Source organism: Tupaia chinensis, unplaced genomic scaffold, assembly GCF_000334495.1.
Source record: "Tupaia chinensis unplaced genomic scaffold, TupChi_1.0 Scaffold000030_1, whole genome shotgun sequence".
In the NCBI taxonomy this organism is placed as follows: domain Eukaryota; kingdom Metazoa; phylum Chordata; class Mammalia; order Scandentia; family Tupaiidae; genus Tupaia; species Tupaia belangeri.
The window spans coordinates 1,659,033-1,680,786 of record NW_006159460.1 but is presented as its reverse complement, the minus strand read 5'-3'; the positions used below and the strand labels follow the sequence as shown (position 1 = coordinate 1,680,786).

Sequence of the window (21,754 nt, the reverse complement as noted above, 5' to 3'; positions counted from 1 at the left end):
CTGTTCAGCCTTTGTTTCCTGACCCCTGTCCGGTTTCTCCCTGACCCAGTGCAGTCTACGGTATCTCCTTCCGTCTTCGGATCTTTGGATCACTGCCAGAGTTAAAGGTGTGCAACCATTAGCTTTCCCACCCCATACTGCGTCGGGTCTCCTGGTCTCTGAGACCTGAAAGTTGACGACTTTGCATCCTCTCGGAGACGCTGCAGCCGTCACCATGCCACAAAACGAATATATTGAATTACATCGTAAACGCTATGGATACCGTTTGGATTACCATGAGAAAAAGAGAACGAAGGGAAGTTGGGAGGCTCATGAACGTTCAAAGAAGGCAAAGAAGATGGCTGGTCTGAAGGCTAAGCCCTATCATAAACAGCGCCACGCTGAGAAAATACAAATGAAAAAGACGATCAAGATACATGAAAAGAGGAACACCAAACAGAAGAGTAACGGAAAGACTCCACAGGGGGCAGGACCTGCCTACCTGTTGGACAGAGAAGGATGGGCCTGAGCTAAAGTACTTTCCAATATGATTAAACAAAAATGGAAAGAGAAAGCGGGAAAGTGGGAAGTCCCTCTACCCAAAGTTCTAGCCCAGGGAGAAACAGAAGTCTTAAAAGCTATTCAAACTGGAAAGAGAAAGAAGGAGGCAAGGAAGAGGCTGGTTACAAAAGTCTGCTTTGTTGGAGATGCTGTACCAGAAAACCACCCAAATATGAAAGGCTCATTAGGCCAGTGGGCTCACGTTTCAAGAAGGCCCACGTAACATCCTGAACTGAAAGCCACCTTTCGCCTGCCAATACTCGGTGTAAAGAAGAACCCCTCATCCCCCCGTATACAACTTTGGGTGTTATCACCACAGGTACTGTCATTGAGGTGAACGTGAGCGAGTTGGGTCTGTGACACAGGAGGCAAGGTTATTTGGGGGAAATGTGCCCAAGTTCCCAACAATCCTGAAAATGATGGCTGCCTAGATGCTGTCTTACTGGTGAGAGCAGCTGCCTCCGAGTAATGCCTTGTAACTTTGGAAGATGACACACCAACCTGGAAACCTTCATGACGGATGTTTCTGAATACAGCCAGTCTTACGTGTCTGGAGTCATCAAAGGATTATTTATGAAATTGTTCAAAAACAATAAAGTGGCCTAGTTTTACCAAAAAAAAAAAAAAATGTGCAACAATTAAATGTAAATAAGAAATTGTAAAGTAAAAGAAATAAATTAAATAGCTTCACTAGGAGCTACACATTACTACACTTTCTAAAAATATTGACTCTAAAAAGCCGAGTGGTACCTGCATCACCTTGGATGGGCTGTCTACAGAGAGGGAAAGAAAAACACTTAAAGATGCCCCTGGAAAGTGAGAGGTGGAATCCAGTCAGTTCTGTCTCCTGCCTCCTCCTCTGTCCTCCCTTGTACTCGTAGCATAACTGTGTCCCACTCGCACAGCTGTCCTCATTCCAGGTCTCATTACCTTCCCCTGGAATCTTGCAGTAATCTCCAGAGCAGTGGTGGGTAGTCTTGTCCTGTCCTTTCCATGTGGCATTGACCTCTCCATCTTATGCGTTTTGGTGGCTCTCACTGCCTACAGAGTTAGCGCCTGGCTCCTCTGGCTGGTCTTTCTAGCCTGCGCAGTAAAACAACAGATGCCCATCTAAGCAGAGACATTCCGGAGTGAGAGGGTGCCCTTTAAGTAACTATGGTGAGACTGCAGGTGCAGACCACAGTGCACAATGAAAGCCAGCATGTGTGGCCTTCCTGCAAATAGGCCCCAGTGGATATGGCCGGCCTCTGCCATGATGCTAGGGAAGATTCCCAGTGCATGCTGGTGAAGGCAGGAGACAAAGCGCCCTGTCTGCCTGCCACAGGACACAGGGAAAGTACCTCTCCACGGACCAGCCTGGTGCCACCTTTTGTTTTGCATAGGCACGCTCCATGCTGGACAGGGGGCTTGCTCCTCTCTCCCACTCGGCTGCCTACCAACATGGTATCCATTCTTCAGAGCCCAACTTGATACAGATTCCTTTAAGAATCCTTTCCTAGACCAGTTGGTGGTGTAATGATTAAGGAAGCTAGATCCCACCTGGCTGGCCGTGCAGTTGGAGTGGCCTGAAAACGCCTGGTGTATGCCCGGCATCCCAAAAGGAGAAACAGAGGAGAAAAGATTGTAACTTGATTATTACTCATGAGGAGTGCTTTTTCACTTTCTTTCTCTCTCTGGTGAGCACATACACCCTGTGACAAAAATTAAAAGAAAAAAAAATGTTGGGGTGGGGGGCCAGTAGGTGGCAGGGTGGTTAAGGTGCTGGATTCTCCCACATGGCCGACAGTACTTCAAGTCCTAGACCTGGTGACTTGAAAGTCATGACAGGCACATATGCATGCATGCCCAAGATCCTGAGAGGAGAATGGAGGAGAAGGGACTGTGGCATGGCCAACCCCCCTAGGGGGGGATTTCTTACTTTCTGTCTCTCTGTCTCTCTCTGTCTGTCTGGCGAGCGTACATGCCCTATAGCAAAAACCTCTCAAAAAAAAAAAAAAGATCCTAGGGTGAGAATGGAGGGGAAGGGACTGTGTCGTGGCCATCCCCTCTAGGGGGTGATTTCTCACTTTCCCTCTCACTGTCTCTGTCTGTCTCTCTCCAGTGAGCTCATGCACCCTATGGGGAGGGGAGAATCCTTTCCTTACCCTTCTGACTCAAGATGATCTCTACTTCTGTGCCCCTTCTGTAAATGACTGGCCCCTTTTCTGCTTGCTGAATCCCCTGAGGTTGACTCCTAGGCCGTCTTGCTGGGGATCCTCTAATCATTCTCTAACCAGTCTTCCTCTGTGGCTATGCTTTCTGTTTGTGCATCTGTCAGAACCAAGCGCTCAGACTTTATTTCTTCCCACAAACCAGTGACAAGCACTGTGGAATACACTAAGATTGCAGAAGGATGGGAGGAGGGCAGTTACAGCACATCTGATATTAAAGCCCTAGGAACTCCTCTTTGTTCTTCCTCCTGCCCATAGTCCCTCTTTGTCCATATTATGTCAACAGCAAGGAGGTTTCCCTCCTCCTTCCCTTGCTCAGCATCCAGCTCAGCCACCCCCAGCCTCTGCCGGGCAAGGCAATTCATCTCTACTGGCCCAGACTCCTCTCAGATATGCATTGTGCTCAGTAAACAAGAGACTCACAACCTCTTGACATGGTCTTCACCGGGGCCCCATGTTTGCTGCTTATCTCTAGAACATGTACAATGTATACCCCAAGAAGGATTATAGAAAATGTGTTGTCCATCACCTACATTTGTGTTTTCCCCTATTGGGACCTCCTCAGATGCACAAAATGCTTGTCGTGTTGAAAAGAGAACTCCAGGCACTTGGACAGGGTGATTCGGAAATGGGCTACCTACAGAATGACAGCGTGGACTCTGAAGGAAGGACGTGCAGCACCAGCTCACATTTCTGGGTGCCTACTGTATGCCTCAGTGCCTTTACATGCATCATTTCCTTAAATATAACAATGCTGGGTTTTTTCCTACCACGCAAAGCACATGGTTAAAAATGCGTGCTCCCTGCAAGTTTGAAGCAATGAAATCTTACTGAAAATGAAACTCTGGGAGTTGTTTTATGAAAGAGCTTCCTTTGAGCTGCCATTGAGGGTATAGTGGACAGTTTGATGAAAGAAGCACAGCCCCGTTCAGATTGGCTCTGCCCGTTAACCACGGAACTTGTGCAAGCTCCTTTACTTCCATGAGCCTCAGTTTTCTTAACTCTTATGGGGTCACAATAATCCTGCCTTATGATAGGCTGCATTTGTAAATATGATAAGAATATGCATCATGTGCTGGACAATGGTGTCTCAGTCCCTGACAGCCCCGTGTATGACAGTAGTCGTAGGAGGTGCATGTAGGCTATACCAGATGGCCTGGGTGTGTGGTCCGCCGTACTAGCCAGGTTTGTGTAAGTGCACTTCACGGTGTTCACACAGCAGAACTACCTTACAGTGTTGTCTTAGTCTGTCATTGTGTTGCTTACAGAAATACCAAGAACTGAGTGGATTTAAGAGAATAAAGTTTTCTTAACTCCTGAGTCTGGTCTTGTAGATGGCCCAAAGGCATCGCAGAATGGGAGCGGGCAGGATCCCGAGCAGAGCAGCTGTGCTCTTTTTCATCTGTCCCGGTCTCCTCTCCCGTCTTATAAATGTAGCAGAGCTTGATCAGCAGGGGCCTGCCCTAATGACCTTATCATACCCCAGAGCCCACCAAACCCCCGCCCAGGACACAATGAAGGAATTCAGTTTTCACTTAACACTTTTGCATACAACCAGGTCCTAACATGTGAACTTCTGGGGGACATCCAAACTGTAGCAGATGCATTTCTCAAAACATCCATCATCAAGTGACACATGGCTGTATATGAAAAATACGTGGTATCTGTAGGTTCTCAAAAACATCCCCTCCCTCTCCCTGTCTTCCTCCCGTGGCCCCTCTTCCCACCTGGTCTCACAGAAGTCGTCATCTTGGGAAGCAGTGGCCCCATGATAAATCGGAGCTCCCACACTCAAGACCTCAGAGCCTGCTCCTTATTACCACCCTCTGAGGCCTCGAGATGGTCCAGTCTGTACTTTGCTGCTCTGATGGCTCAGGAGGCCTCTCCCTCTTGCCTCCGTCCACACACAGACGTTCCACTGAGCCAGGTCATGTACACAGCTTGTCCCTTGCTTCAAGGGCCACAGAGGGCCTCACCCCAAGTTCGCTCAGAGCTCACATGGGCCTCTGATACACTCTTAATCCTCTTTTCTCAAAAAATGGCACGTCTCCTGGGCTGAGTTTGTTGCTTCACAGACATTGCTCTCAGATGACCTTGTTGTGTTCGAATCCCACCTGAGACGACGCATTACTGCACAGTCCACGGCTCCTCTGCCTAACAGCATTCATCAACTGCACGTGTTTCAAAGGGCAAGTGTGCACATACCAGGAGACATTTCATGTATAAAATTAAGTGCTCCTAAAATGATTTTAGCATTACTCATATTCACCAGGTCATTCTGTAATTGATTTTAAACTCAGCATTTTACTTCATTGTATTTTAAATTTTAAATTCTAACATTAACTCTGTGTTTTTCATTTCTGTAGTTCTGTTAAGTTAATGAACTATTGATAGCAATTTCAAGTTTTATTGATGTGTCTAGTGCAATTTGCTACCAACCTAAAATATTGTGGGGCTGATGAATATTTGGTTTCGACGGTAGAGGAAAGCTATGAGTCCTTAATTTGGAGCTCCTAGCATGAGCATAGCCTATTATAAAAATATACAAAATCCCCTGGAAACACAAATAGTGTGGCGTGACTACCATACTACCGAGCATGGAGATTCTTAGCAAGACCACATTAGAAGTGAGCGTGTGCTGTCCCTGGGGTCAATTGATGGCATTCACATGTCCGTACTGTATCTTCACTGTTTTTTTGCAGAGGTACTCTGTGAAAGGTATCCCCTTTGATGATGCAATTAAATTTATCCAGATTGCCGAGAGGGCGCGGCAAGGTCGTCTGAGAGCAATATTTATGAAGCAGATCTACCTTCGAGAGTACAGAGCAAAGCAAGCCAAGACAGAGAAAGTAGTAGACACAGGGGCTGCTGCCCTGTGCATTCAGAAGGTACAGGCTGGGCTCTTGCACTGGGGGATGAGGTGTCCTGAACTGCTAGAGATACGTGCCAGCTTTGGGGCTGAGCTCGAAACAAAATCTGCAAATCCTACCCTTAGTAGAACTGGACTAAATTCTGTAAATATTTATGAACTTACTCTGGGGAAACTATGAACTAAGCTTGGACATATAATTTTTATTCTAAGTAAGAATTAATGTAATTTATTTAATTTAAATATTTTTAAAGACCACTGATACTTGTTAGAAAGAATGTTGATAAAATTTGATAAAGATATAAATCTTTAATGTATTTTTTAAAAATATGTTTACATACTGTTGACAGAAATAACCAACTCTGCAGAAATAATAATTAATGTGGTTTATTTCTAAACACGAATATGTGTGACCATTCCAGAGAAAGGTAAACATGCATTTCTCAGGGTGATCAGATACAGAGGTTCCTTTTATTTGTTTTGTTTTGTTTTGAGAGGTTTTTGCTGTAGGGCATGTGCACTCACCAGAAGGGCAGAGAGAGACAGAGACAGAAAGTGAGAAATCACCCCCCAGGGGGATGGCCATGCACAATCCCTTCTCCCCCATTCTCCTCTCGGGATCTTGGGCACACACGCACACATGCCTGGTGTGAGTTTAAGCCACCAGGTCCAGGATTTGAGCTGTGGTTGACTACATGGGAATCCAGAGACATAGTCATTATGCCAACTGCTGGGACAAGGTTTGGAATTTGGGGCAAAGAGTTCTTTCATTGGTCTGGCCCCACAAGGCAGAATATCTGGAAGCAGGGGCTTGTAGGCCATACATGGGTTTTACAGTTGTTGATTGGAAAGGGAGGTCTGTCCTTCGGGAAGGCGTCAGCATGGAGTGTACTGTCACAGCAATACGGGGACTTGTATAGATCACAAGATACTGTCCCAAGGACAGGATGTAGAAAGAGTCCTATTATCGATGAGTCAAATGGTCTGTTAATGTTTGTAGGCGTGACTCACCGCAGGCATTTTGGAAACAGGAAAAAGCAGTCAGACTTCTGTCCTCAACACAGACATATAATTACAAAAGGAGGAGAAAGGTCAATACCTGTGAGCTTGCAGAAGCACATACCATTTGAAAAGAATTCCAGCCACCATCACTAATACCAGAATACCTATGTTCTTTCTTTCTTTTTTTTTTTTCTTTTTTTGGAGAGGTTTTTGCTATAGGGCGCATGCATTCCCCAGACAGACAGAGAGATAGAAAGCGAGAAATCACCCCCCAGAGGGGATGGCCACACTGCAATCCCTTCTCCTCCATTCTCCTCTCGGGATCTTGGGCACTCACGGCCTGGCGTGAGTTTGAGCCACCGGGTCCAGGACTCAAACCACGGTCGACTACATGGGAGTCCAGCGACATAGCCATTACGCTAACTGCTGGTCTCATGTTCTTTCTCCAGGTGGCCTTTGAGAGTTTCTTCCCTTTGTCAGATGAGATCCATTTTGCATGACAACACCCATCTGTCATCTCATAGTCCCCGTGGTCAGGAGTCTGGGCATGGCTGAGCTGGGTCCTGTGCTCACGGTCTCAAGGGCTGCAGTGTGGTGTCAGTGGCTGGGGTCTCATCTGCTCACGGTCAGACTGTGGGCCTCTGTTTCTGTGCCCGCTGTACCATGCCCAGTAGTGGGTTAGCACAGTCATTCCCTTTTTAGCCTTGAGAGGCGCCTCCATATGGCTTTCCATAATGGCGATGCTACTTTACATTCCCATGATGCAGGAGCTCCTCTCTCTCTACATTTTTTACCTTTGAACTCAGGCTATTTATGAAAAATGTAGAGAGCGGCAGTGGGGTACCAGTGAGCATTAGGTTTGAGGAAAAGTAAGTAGGAGGACTTAAAGCAGAGCAGATGCTCAGACGGTGTCCCTGATCCTGTAGGGCAGGAGTGAGGGAGGGAGTAGGGAAACAGTTAAGTTACTTTCTTTCTAGTTTCTGTGGGGAATAAAGTGTTAGCATCTGAGTTAAAAGCATGAGTTTTACAGCTTTGGAAGCTACTCTGCTCTTTCCCCACATGCATTTGGAAATTCTTTTTTTTTTTCAGTTTTTGGTTTTTGCCATAGGACACACACGGTCGCCTGAGAAACAGAGAGAGGGAAAGCGAGAAATCATCCCCCAGGGTGGATGGCTGCACTGCAGCCCCTTCTCCTCCATTCTTCTCTTGGAATTCTGGACGGACACACACACACACACACACACACACATACACACACACTCCCAGCATGACCTTCAAGCTGCTGGATCCAGGGCTCGAACCATGCTCAGTCGTGTGGTAGTCCAGCATCTTAGCCACCATGGCACTTGCTAGCGTAGAAATTCTTCTTTTAAAACCATAAAGTGCCACCTTTAGATCTAGCCTCACCCTCCTGCTATTCCCAAGTTTCTCTTGAAGAAGTCCAGGGGAAGCTCACTAATGAAAATTGGAGAGCATTTCTGTGACTCAGTCTCTCTCTAAAAATTGTTCCTCAATGAGCAGCCTGGGGGGAATGCCCATTATGGTGTTTGGGATGTGCCATTTATCTGCATATGTTTGTGTAGTAAATAAATAACTCTGTTTTTAGGTATGGCGAGGTTTCCATCAATCTAAGAAAACCGTAAGACAGAGAGAAGAGGAGATGGTATTCCTGGGCATGGTAAGTTTTCTTACAGACAAGACCTGGTTTTCTTAAAAACAACAGGATCTATAAGATTTATGTCTCCTTTAGAGAACTTTTGTGGGAAGAAAGGAAAGCAAAATAATAACATAAGAGAATGGACTTACCTGTATTGTACAGACACTGGCCCAGGATCTGGAGAGGGCAGGGTGGTATCCCTCCCCTGCCACTGGAGCACATGACGGGACTGCTCAATATGGAAGCGGGCTACAGGTTGTCACTACACTGCTCCAGCCCGATGTTACCAGGGTACACTACTTGATTAATCTTCATGGTGGTAGGAGTGGGTTGGCATTGACACTACCGGGTTTGGGAGAGGGTTTTTTCCAGTTTTCTATTTTGAATGAGGAGGATTTGCTCTTGTGATTACTGAACCAGAATGGGAGGCTGTACTAGTTAGTTATTGCCATATAACAGGTTATCACAAACTTAGCTGCTTAAAACAACACCCACTTGTCCTCTCCCTGTGGTCAGGAGTCGGCACGGCTGAGCTGGGTCCTCTGTTCGCGGTCTCAGGGGCTGCAGTGTGGTGTCAGTGGGCTGGGGTCTCATCTGGGGCTCCCCTGGTGAAGGGACCTTATTCTGGGCTGGTGTCATTGGCACGGTCGGTTCCCTGGGGCTGACAGACTGTGGGCCTCTGTTTCTGCCAGTTCCTTGCTGCGGGGGCCTCTCCATGTAACAGTTTGCTTCACCAAAGCCACAAGGAAAAGAAGGGTCACTTACAACCACATGCAGTGATCCTAGACGTGGCATGCCATCACTTTGCCCTGCACGATGGTTAGAAGAGAGTTGGAGGGTCCACGCACACTCGGGGGAGGGGGCGACATGAGGGTGAGAACTAGGGTGAGGAGTCACAGGTGACCATCTTACCGACTGTTTGCCGCTAACGGTTTTTCTACGTTGTCTGGATCCAGGGTAAGCCTGTGAGGAGGGCTGGCCCTGAGCCCCTCCTGAGCACAGAGTTCCCCCTGCCAGCCCCCGGCCAGGCCCATTCTGTCCCGTTTTCAAAGCTGCTTTCTTTCATTTAACTGAAATCTGTTCCCTGCAGACCCTGCTAGTTGGCCAGAGCCCTGTCCTCTGTGGTGGCTCAGAATGTGCCTTGTGTCCCCTTCACGTGACAACCCTTGAAATGTTTGGAAGAGGTTCTCCAGCTCCCTTCTGCCAACCCTTTGCAAAGCTGAGTGTCAGCCACGACGGTGACCGTTCCTGGTGGGGCCTTGTTTGTTGACCTGCTCAGTTTTCATTAAGGAATGCTGTAGTTTTAAAAACATTTCTAAAAAGAAGAAAGAAAGAAAAGAAGTCTTGCAGGTCCTGTCCCGGCTCTACATGAGTTGTAGAGGGCTGCATTGCTCCGTGCCCCTCTCTAACGCTCAGACGAAAACTGAAACCACAGCATTGATAAATGCAATGGCTGAGGCGGTCCACATGCTAGTGAGCTCTGGTGAGCTGAGCAGAAAAGGAAGAAAACACAAAGGCATGCATATAACCTGAGACATCAGCCAAGTTAAAACTTTACATGATGTCATGAACATTACGGTCATAAATTAGAAAATATTAAACAGAGAAGATTGTCAAGGCAAGTATAAGTATCAAGCCGACCAAATGGTAAAAACCCTAAATAAGCCATCCGTGTAGCAAATACTGAAAAGATTTTCAAAGTACCTGTGTGTGTGTGTGTGTGTGTGTGTGTGTGTGTGTGTGTACCCAAAATCCCTATGGGACAGAGAAATGGAGGCAGGATTGAGGTGTAACTATACCGCACAGGAGTTACTTTCTCTCTCTCTCTCTCTCTCTCTCTCTCTCCGTCTCTCTCTCTCTGTCTCTCTCTCTCTCCACTATTCCTGGTAAGTATACATGCCGTCTGCCAATTCAATGAAAAAATAAATAAATAAAAAGAAACAATGCTAACAAAGACCAGCCCCATGGCCTAGTAGTTATGGAAGCCCAATCCTACATAATCAACTGCAGTTCAAATCCCAGCCCTTGCACGCTGGAAAGCACAGTGGGTGTGTGAGTGTGTGCCCAGAATCCCGACAGGATGGAGAAATGAGAGAGAAGGGATTGTGGTATGACCACACGCCATCGAGGCGTGCTTTCTGTCTTTCTCTGTCTGTGTCAGGCAAGTACAGGTGCCTTCTGGCAGTATGAAAAAAAATATCTCTAATAACAAAAGAATAAGAGCTAATAATATGAGACCCAGCTTGGGCAAGGGCACAGGGACAAATGCAGCCTCAGGAACTGATGGTGGGAGTTCAGGAGCTCACCTTTCTGAGTCCAGTTCATCTCAGAACGAATATTTAAAACTTGCACCTTTAATGCCCAACATACCAACCCTTGAAATTTCTTCACTTGAAAAAAATGAGCAAAGTTTGCCATATTTTTTTTTTTTGAGATGTTTTTGCTATAGGGCGTGTGTACTCACTAGACAGAGACAGACAGACAGAAAGTGAGAAATCACCCTCCAGGGGAGATGGCCACACTGCAATCCCTTCTCCTCCATTCTCCTCTCAGGATCTTGGGCACGCACACACATGCGCCCAGCGTGAGTTTTAAGCCACCGGGTCCAGGACACAAACCGCAGTCAACTACATGGGAGTCTAGCGACATAGCCATTACGCTAACTGCTGGTCCCAAAGTTTGCCATATTCATATCAGTGTGGTCTTAGTTGTCAAGTAAGAGATTGGCATCCAGAAACAGGGAGGTAATGCAGTTCCAATCGTCCATGGTAGATGAGGGGATCTTCAAAGAGTTCATGACAAACGCATGCCATGACAACATGCATGGATCTCCATTTCTTTGCACTAAAATAAACTCACATTTTAGTTCTGCTTTTCTGCAAACTTCTGAAGTCTCCTCATAGCTGTAGAAGTGATTGTTTAGAGTTCCTCCATATTTTGTGAAATGCAAAGCAGGGACACCGTTACGGTTCAAATCCCGGGGTGTCCCCAGAGTTCCATGTTGGGGATACGGGGTGAGGAGGGGTGAGACCTGGCAGGCAACGATTGCTCCGTGGTGACTGCCCTCATGGAGACAGCGCTGTCATGAATAGGTGAGCGATGTCTCTCAAGACCAGTGAGTTGGAGGTCTCCCGAGAAGAGGTTAGTCATGAGAGTGGTTGCTGCAGGGGAGGATGGGGCAAGCTGCTGGCTCTATCTGCTCATGCCTGCTCTCCTCTACGCTGTGCTTTCATCAGCCTAGGCCTTTGGACTTCTCAGCCACCAGAATCAAGAGTGTGTAAATGAACCTCTACCCTCAGGCCAGCCAGTAGCCAGGTGGCTAAGGCAGCTGGATTCCACATGGCCAACTGTCCAGTTCAAGTCCCAAACCTGGCAGCTTGAAAAACACGCTAGGCACACGTGTGTGCGTACTCCCAATCCGAAAACGAGAAATGGAGAAGAAGGATTGGGGCGTGGCTCTCTCTTCTCTTTCTCACTCTCTGTCTGTCTCTCTCCAGTGAACACACATGCCCTATAGCAAATTAAAAATAAATAAACCTCCATCTTCCTAAGACAATTTCTGTGTTCCTATTTTTTTATTCCCTTGTTTATTCTTACATCTTTCTCAGATGAACATCTGTCTTAAGTCTAAAATATGACAGATGAAACGCCTGTTCAGAATTATATCAGAGGGGAAAATGTATGAATCATGATTTAAATAATTTGTTGCTTTCTAAATTGAATCTTTATTAAATAACTGCATTTGTGATACATATTCCTAGTTCTATGTACTTATCAAATGTGATTTTAATGGGACAAAAAAGTGAGACGGGGTTTTTTCTTTCTGCTTATAGTGGTAGACATGCTCAGAGACTAATGTAAAAGGGAAAAAATAAATGCAATTTGGGGCCACAGGTGCTGTAGTGGTTAAGGTGCTAGACTCCCGTGTGGTCAACCATGGATCGAGACCCGGACCCAGTGACTTGAAACTCACACCAGGCATGCTCAAGGTCCTGAGAAGAGAATGCAGGAGAGGGATTGTGGCATGACCATCCACCCTGGGAGATGATTTCTTGCTTTCTGTCTCTCTGTCTCTCCAGCAGGTACATGCACCCTATAACAAAAATCTCTCAAAACAATTTTTTAAATAAATGCAATTTACCATTTTTAATCAATACAGCAATATGGCTCTCTTCATATTTTTCTCTTTTTATGTTTAAGTGCTATTTTTTAAAGAATTGTTTATTTTATTTTATTTATTTGTTTGTTTATTTATTTTAATTTGTTACAGGGAACATACACTTACCGAGAGAGAAAGAGAGAGAAAGTGAAAAAGTTAGCCACCAGGTATGGGATTCAAACCGTGTTTGTCCATGTGGGAGTCTAGCACCTTAATCACCATGCCACTTGCTGGCCCTTGAGTGTTATTCCTTAGCACTACATTGTCTTTTCTCACTTCTACAGGAAATCCAGCAAAGGTTCCCATCATGTAGTTCATAGCTCAGTTCTGTTCATTCCGTGCCCAACCATGTAACCATTTTAGACATATTTTAATTAGATTTCCTGTCTAAGCATTACATATTCTGTTCTGGGCCGGGGGATTTAAAATACACTGAAAGGTCTTGCCAGTGGTCTGAAGTACAGACACAGCACTAGCTCCATCTTCAGGGTATTGCCATATGATTTTCATCGCTCTTACGCTGGCGCGCGTGCCCAGCATCCTAAAACAAAAAAGAAGGAAAAGGGATTGTGGCATGGCCATCCCCTCTGGGGGGTAATTCCTTACTTTTCCTCTCTCTCTTTCTGCCTCTCTCTGGCAACTGTATACACCTCTGATAAAGACAAAACAAAAGAATACAAGTGATAAAATCAAGGTATTACTTAGATCATTTATGCTAATCTGGTATGATCTCTCATAATTTTAAGGCAATAAAACTTGTATGTCACAGTTGGAAACTATAAACACAGGCATGGCGGTATCGTACCCTTTTACCAGGGAACCAGACCTTGTTTTCTGGAACATGGAGCTAAATTCTTTCCTTAAGCAAAATAATTCTGTGCTGACTTTGAAAGTAATGCACAGAGGCCACGGATGCAGGTGGGCAAGAGGCTGGAGCAGCGGGGCTCCTCTACCACTAAATCAGGTACCACGTCACCTTAATTCCCACACTTGTGCCTGGTGTGATTTTCAGGCCGCCAGGTCGGGACTCACTTGGCCTGTGATCAGCCCTGTGGGAGTCCAGCACCATAACCCCACACCACCAGCCGTGCCCCTCTCAGCTGTTTCAGAAACCAGTCAACATTTATTTTTTGGAAATTGGGAGCCCCTTGAGACTCCAGTCTATCTTTTGCTTTTTGGTTGTTTAGGTATGCTATCAGAATCCACCAGGTGAGCAATTTCTGCCAGTTTTCATAGATTTTTATGATCTAGGAATTCACTGAGTGGACCATTAGTCATGTGAAAGCATGAAGTTCTGACACACGGTACAACATGGGCAGTGAGGGCACTGTGCAGAGCGCAGCAAGCCAGCCGCGGAGGGTTGGGTGTGCATGGCCCATGGACGTGTGACATCTACAGTCATTGAGCTCATAGAAACCGAGTAGGATGGTGGTCACCAGGGCCTGCGGAGAGGACGGAGGGGAGCTGCTGGTTACTGCTACAGAATTTCAGTTACAAAGATGGAAAAGTTCAAGGGAACCAGCAGTTAGCGTAATGGCTATGTCGCTGGACTCCCACGTATTCAAGCGCGGTTCGCATCCCAGACCCGGTGGCTTAATACTCACGCCGGGCACGTGTGCGTGCATGCCCAAGATCCCGAGAGAAGAATGGAGCAGAAGGGATTGTGGCGTGGCCATCCCCCCGGGGGGTGATTTCTCGCTTTCTGTCTCTATGTCTTTCTGTCTGGCGAGCGCACACGCCCTATAGCAAAAACCTCTCCAAAAAAAAAAAAAAGATGGAAAAGTTCAAGAGATCTGTTGAACAATAGTGCAAATATAGTTAATGCTATGTAACTGTATGCTGAAAATGGTCCAGGTGATGCATCTATTTTTATGACAATTTTTTTTAATATTCACAGGGACATTGAAATATATACTGAGATTGTTTTATATAAATCATGCCTACCCATTAAAATACAAACTCAGGCCCAGTCTCAGGAGTACACACTGAGGCACCGTTCCACAGGCTGGAACTGCATTAGAAACCTGGTCAATTCCCAGGCCAACCAAGAGGCTGTGTGTGGTGGCATGCACCTATAACCCCAGGGGCACGGGAGGCTGAGGCAGGAGGATTGCAACAGCAAGACCCTTTCTGAAAATAAATCAATAGGGCCAGATGCAGGTGGGTGAGTGACTTGGTGGTTAAGGTGGCTGGATCCCTCATGGCCAACCATGCAGTTTGAGTCCTGGACTTGGTAGCATGAGAAACACTCTGGGCACATGTGTGTGCGTGCCTAGAATCCCAAAAGGAGGAAGACATGGAGGAGAAGGGTTGCAGCACGACCATGCCCTGTGGGGGCTGCTTTCTTACTCTCTCTGTCTCTCAGTGAGTGCACACATACTCTGGCAAGGCTTTTTTTTTTTTTTTTTACAAAAAAGAAAGAAATTCTAAAAAATAAAAATGAAATGATACCCCACTGTATTTCACTGACTCTAAGATGTCATCAGCTATAGGCTGGATCATTATTTTGACCATTAAGAAAAATATGCTGCCAAGTAAAGCAAAACAGAGCCTTATAGTAACGCACGTCCATCCCCAATTTCAGCTAGGTCGATCTGTGAAAAATGTGCACCTTAGAACTGTGAAACAGAGGAAGTTGTATCTGTCTTATAGCAAAAGTAAAACTTTTGAAGTTATAATTATTGGCAAGGGTGGAATGGAGTGCTGATTCTCATACCCAATGAATTAAATTGACTCAACCTTTCTGAAAGCCAGTTAGCAAGGTGCAACGAGATTCATACAATCTTTTTTTCTTTAATCTGCTGGAGGGGTGCACTCGCTCATGGGGGGCCAGGCGGGGGGAGAGGAGAAAGTAACAAAGCACTCCCCGGAGTGGGAGGGCCCACACTGCAGTCCCTTCTCCATTCTCCTCTCAGGACTTCGGACACACATGTACACACACCCGGTGTGTTTCTCAAGCCAGGAGGTGTAGGACTCAAGCCATGCAGTAGAGGGGCCAGCTTCCCTAACCGCCCTGCCACCTCGCTGGCTCTCGTACAGCTGTATACACGTCAGCCTCCAATTCCATCTGTCGTAAGAAAATCATCAATGGGTATATGTGTGCATACGTGTTCCCTAGAGCGTTCTGCTAAATCATGAAAAATGGGAAACAACCAATTCTAGTGCTCTGGAACAGATAGTGGTTAAATCATTGATAGTAGCCCTGCATGTGCTGACATTTAAAGGTATGTTTATGACTAATTTTTGATGAAATGAAAATGTGTAAGATAAAAATCCATGGTTTAGGATTGTTTATAGAATATGACTTCGGCCGTGTGTATTCCCACATGGGTACACATACGAAAGAAAGAAAGGAACAGTGCCGGATTTGAACAGCGATCACGTTTTACTACGTGGGTGTTGGAGAGGTTTTTTGTTTGATTGTATTTCCCAAAGTGGTCAGATTTTACTTTGTTAATTAGAAAAAATACACATTCAGGGCCCAGCAGGTAGCACAGTGGTTAAGACGCTAGACTCCTCCATAGTCCACCACAGTTCAAGTCCTGAGTCCTGGTCCAGGTGGCTTGAGAATCACAGCAGCGGCGTGTGCGTGCACGCCCAAAATCCGAGAGAAGGGAGGAAAGCGGTTGCAAAGTGGCCATCCCACTAGGAGATGATTTCTCACTTTCCCTCTCTCTGTCTCTTGCTCTCCAGTAAGTGCACAATGTACTTTGTGGGGGAAAAAAAAAAAAAACACAAACTTTAAAAAAAAGGGTTAAAAGGAAAAAGAGGAATACACATTTAAAAGTAAAAGCAAGTGGCAGTAGCTTATAATCAGGGTTTGCTAGACATCTCCAAATCATAGGGCTAGCTAGATTAGTAATGATACGATGTTGCATTTCTGTCCAACACCCTTCACAGGCAAGCAGATAGAGGAAGCAATGATTAAAAATAATAGTCATTTTCCGTTTTCTACTTTACAAGTTAGATTAGCAGCCCACAGATCGCACTAGGGGCCAGATGGTGCTGCAGCGGTAAAACGCGCTGGTCTGAAGGTAACCCGTGTGGGAAGGCTCAGGATGCCAACCGGAGACCTCCCTGAGTTCCCAGGCATTGCTCACCTGAGCCGGGACTGCCTGAGGCTGATGGGGAGGTGTGGTGATCAGGTGTCAGGACCCTGTTTGGGGTATTTTCTCTCTCTGTGTGTCTTGCTTGCTCATGGAAGAAATGAATAAATACATTTTTAAAAAAGATTCTGAGATCTTCTAAGTTTAACATGAACTTTTACATTAGCAGCAGTTTTGCTTCAGCAACTTCTATTTAATTCCATTTCTATAAAATTTAATTCAGGCGACATTCACTCAACAGCTACATGCTACCCACTAGAAACTCAGACAGCAAATACTGTAATCGTTTCTCACCCCAGAGTCTTAGTAGTTTGCATCGATACTGTGTAAAGGTAGGATTGCATGTCTTAACCTTAACATTCAGTTTTACTTTGTGGTTTATGTATGTTCAGCTGCAGTGAAAGAAGTTCACATTGATTTTCGGTAACACACAGTTCGGATGGATGGTCTAGAGGGTGCTTGTCCATCTTGCATTCAGGATGACTTTCTTCCACTTGCTTTTTTAAAAGTATGTCTTCCCTTGGTCTTACATGTTCTGTTGAAATGTTACAACATGGTGAAATATATGGATTCAATTTTTAAAAGAATGTTATCTTCTGTTCACTCACTGATAACCGTAAAAAATCCATTACCCCAAATCCAAGACATGTTTTCAATTGAATACATTTTCCATTCTATCACTGATTAAGATATTGCATACTCATTTTAAAATTTCATTTTTTCATTATTTCATTTTATTGCATTATGCCAATGTATAAACCAGAGACTCATCTGATCAAAACTGTATTTGAATCTTTAGGAGAAGCGTGGCCAGTTTCCAGGAGTGTCTACTTAGTAACTGAAAGCGGAATTAGAGCAAGAGGCATCCCTGTGCCTCCAGTTCCTGACTCAGTGTTTCTTTTTCCATTGTCATATTAATTTTTTTTTTTGGATATTGCCATTTTAAATATTCGTATTCTAAAATCTACAAAGGAAAATAAATAGCACACTAGATATCCTGTGCAGCTATTTTAATTGGCAGAACCAATGGAGTAGAGCGAGTGGAAGGCAGAGTGTAATGACTGTAATACATTTCACTGGCGGGTCCCTTTGAAGCCATTTGTCCCAGAGTCCGGCCTGTGTTTTATGTTCCCCTGAAGCTATCGACGTTTGCATTATGATAAAGAACGCTGGGGGGGCAGCACTTATTGAAGAGGAAGACCTGTCACTTGTAAACACATCAACTAAATCCTGAAAGGGCCATAAAACCCTGCTCACTTTCTAATTCTAACATGAAAAAGGCTACATTCTTCATTATTTTTTTAGTCAATAATTTAGACTCCCTCCCCCTTTTATAATTTTTTTGTTTCGTTTATTTCTACCGTCATCCTTATTTTTTTATTGTCAAACAGCCCCAGATGAGGGCGGCCCCCTTCGGACAATCCATTGGAAAAGCTCCTTGTTCAGGATCACGGAGCCTCTGCCCCGGCCCTCAGACACAGGCTTCTCTCCGGGAGCCGCGGTCACCGCCAGGGTGAGCCAGCGAAGAGTGCTCTGACGATCCTGCTTTCATTTCAACCAAACTGTGTAGACTCAGCTCTGTCGCTCGTCAGCCACCGCATTTGGCTTCAAGTGATGTTTGATTGTTTCCAAAAGATAAATTTATTCTCAAAGGCAAATTTGCCATGACTTGTGGGTTGTTGTTTTGCTTCGCTTTAGTTTCGTTATAAATTTTAAATGCAAAGGAGCTCTTCCCTTAGCGTCCCCAGAGAGGCAGCGCCCTAGAAGCGAGCGTAGGTTCATGCACAGTTCCAGGGTTGCTCCACAGTAGGGTGGGGGGGCAATGGAGAAGGTGCTGCAGAGACCTCGACTGGAAGCCAGCTTTGTGATGTGCCAGTGGGGCTTCCAAGTGACAGACATCCACCGTTCCTTCTGCAAGGTCAGGCTGGTGCTGCCATTCCACAGGGTGTCAAGAGGACTTCATGCGAGCTGTAGGTAAGGGGTCTAGTCCGGAGCTTGGGAGAGATACAGCTTCGGGAAATGGTGGCTCCTGCTGACTGTTTTGGGAAAGTTTGTGGTTGTACGTTGTTGTGTATTGTCATGGTGACTGAATGATCTCAGACAGTGGAAAACTATCAAGAAATGGATAGATTTTCCATGTAACAAAACTCAAAATAATTGCTGCATAAAATACGTGTGTAACCCATTTCAAAATATACAATAGCCTGGCCTTTGTTATCATATACTACTAATTCTGTGAACCGGAAATGAGTCTGTTAAAAGTATGCTCTTGAGGGAACCAGCAGTTAGCATAATGGCTATGTCGCTGGATTCCCACGTAGTCGACCGCGGTTCATGTCCCAGACCCGGTGGCTTAAACTCACGCCGGGCGTGTGTGCATGTGTGCCCAAGATCCCGAGAGAACAGAGGAGAAGGGATTGCAGCATGGCCACCCCCCACCGGGGGGGGATTTTTCACTTTCTGTCTCTATGTCTCTGTCTGTCTGGCGAGAGCACTTGCCCTGTAGCGAAAACCTCTCCAAAGGGGGGTGATTTCTCACTTTCTGTCTCTATGTCTCTGTCTGGCGAGCGCGCGTGCCCTATAGCGAAAAAAAAACCTCTCCAAAAAAAAGTATGCTCTTGAGAAGCAGAGGGTTGGGGCGGCCCAGGGACTAGACAGGGTGGAGTCCAGCATGGAGCCCTTTGTAGCTACGGGGAAATTCTGGCGGCGATACGTTTGGCGCCCACGACGTCCAGGCCACAGTGCTGGCTGAGTCGCAGGGGCAAGGCTGCCAGGCACCCCCGTGAGACCAGAATTTTCAGGAGGATACTCTGAAGGATCCTTATGATTTCAAAAGTCCACTTCAAGAGGCTTTAAAAAAAAAGAAAAAAAATCACTATTTTCTTTTCTATCAAATTGGATTTTATGATCTAGTTATTTGGAAACTTTCAGTCTGGTTTAAAGTCTTTTTTATCATTATCCCGCTTTACCTTGTCCCTGGCCTCCCAATCTTCAGCGACTAAATGACAGAAAGGATTCTCTTCTTCACCCTCCCTTTTGTCCTCTGAGCCTGGGGTTCCTCGGTCTGCATTCTGGGACAGGCTGCCTGCCTTGATTTATCCCCTATGAGGGCCCATTACAAAGTCCCTCCACTCAGCCAGCGGAGTGGTGAAGACCAGGCCCTCGGAGGCTGCCTTCCCAACCAAAATCCGACCGCAGAGCTGCCCGCTGGCTGAGCAACCCTGCCTGGCTTCTTGCCTGCTTTCTGCCCCAGTGTCGTGTCCGGAACGGAGGGGGCACCTGGCTCCTGGGTTTGTGCTCAGCGTTGTAGACACCGTCATCTGCAGAGCCCGTCTGACGCGCAGCACACAGGACTCGGTCAGTATCAGCTCTGTTTTTTCTTGTTTCAAATAACTTGGAAGGGTGCATTTAGATGCCCGTGTCAGGCATTACTGAAACATGCTTATTAAATTCTCCTTTTTTTTAAGTTTTAAATTTAAGGTTAATGTGACAGTGCTGGCCCTGTTGGAGGAGAGTAGTGGGCAGCCCTGTCACATCTATCCACATTGCAAGTATACCTCTTTATTAAAGTGGATACAGAGTACCCATAACAAATTATTTTAAACAAAGTGTTCTAAGCCAGAGGAGACCCCCCAGTGGAGAGAGGCAGTGGCACTCGAGGGAGTAAGAGCAGAGACTCTGGAGACAGATGCCTCGGGCCTAGCCCAGCCCGCTGCCTCCTTGCAGTGTGATCTGGAGAGTCCCGTGCCTTCTCTGAGCCTCTGTTTCCTCATGTGTTTCCGGCATAGGATGTAATGCAGAAAGAACGAGTTCATACTTGCAGGACACTTAAAATAGTGTTTCACAAACCATAGGTGCCATCCCAGTGGTTATTTAACCTTTAAAAAGGAAGTGGGACACGATCGTAACAGATTACACTTTTATCACTGACCTGATCTGTTATAAAGTCGACCAGCCCCTCTTCTAACCCAGTTCCTAGTTAAGCAAGTTTTTTAAATACTAAGAAAATTTTTAGAAGTTAGGCTGAAGAGGCTAGAGAATTTTCTATTCTTAAATTGCTTTGTACCCAATAACATTGTGGCATCTGAAATAAACATTTACCCTAACTACTCTGAGCAGTGAGCAAAAGAAAGCCATTAGCTCTTCCTCTCTCCATTCGTTTTCCTTTCCCCTGCTGGGTTGGCCTTGTGAGGAGGTGTAGTGTAAAAACACAGATACGTAAACACTGATGTATCATTCCGAAATGAAACCATGAAACCAAATGGCTGACTTAATAAACCAAGGACCGTACCTCCTGCACAATCTAGAGACAGCCGACAGAGGAGCAGTCTATTAGCAGCATGCGGCCTTCCATGTGCAAAATGAGAGCAAAGGCGAGTGGGCCGAGCCCAGTGATGTGACCACGCGCACTGCTCTAAGGACTTGCTAATGCACGCCAGCACATGCAGCTCGGGAGGCCCAGGAGCTAATTCATCTCTGCACTTTGCATGGCAAGAGGCTGTGCGAGCCGGCCGTGTGCTGGAGTCCATGTTCACCCTTGCCCTTGCTGCTCCATCTTCACGTGTGGTGACAGCAATCACCCCACCCCCACACCGAGACGAGGCGTCTCGAGAAATTTGCCGGCATCGAATCACTTATTTGCAAGCATATTTGTGACTGATGAATTGGACAGATTTTCATTTGGACAAATGTCCATTTTCTCTTACTAATTTGAACAAGGAATTTTAAAGACAAAGCCCATCAAACATTAGATAAGCATTTTAAGTTAATGGACCACATAGTCCTATTTCCCCACAAACTCAAGAAGCGTCATGTTATGTCCCATTTTTACAGCGACATCAATTATTAATATGTATATTTTTGCTGACAGAGGACCTTGCCATAAATGTAGGTTTCGTTATCCCGTTCTGGGTCATTAACCATGGAAAGCTTGTAAATATAATGGTTTATTCACATGGGAAGCCTTCATTAAGATGCATTATTCTACAGCTGATGTGTTTCAATGTATAGTATATCATTGTGTTCTCTATCTCCCTTTAATATTCGTAATTTATTTTTAAATGAGTTGCTGTTTATGCAGTAAGTTAACAAATTTGAATTCCACGTGACCAAAGTTGCTAAAGAGGAAGAGATGTTTTAGCCCAAAGGAAAAGCTGTTCATTAACATAAGACCTAAATATGTTATAACCTTTAAATTCAAAAGCAACTAGG

General features: G+C 45.6%; 1 protein-coding gene and 1 pseudogene across 1 annotated transcript in view; both read left to right on the top strand.

The window, feature by feature from the left end:
- The window catches only part of DRC11 (dynein regulatory complex subunit 11), a 183,949-nt gene that overhangs the window by 14,093 nt on the left and 148,102 nt on the right, over positions 1–21,754 (top strand). The window contains exons 4-5 of the mRNA XM_027771313.1: positions 5,453–5,638; positions 8,228–8,299. Of these exons, the coding sequence (XP_027627114.1) occupies positions 5,453–5,638; positions 8,228–8,299 (258 nt within the window). The remainder of the gene's footprint in view (positions 1–5,452; positions 5,639–8,227; positions 8,300–21,754) is intronic.
- Positions 215–822, top strand: LOC102502856 (ribosome biogenesis protein NSA2 homolog pseudogene; annotated as a pseudogene).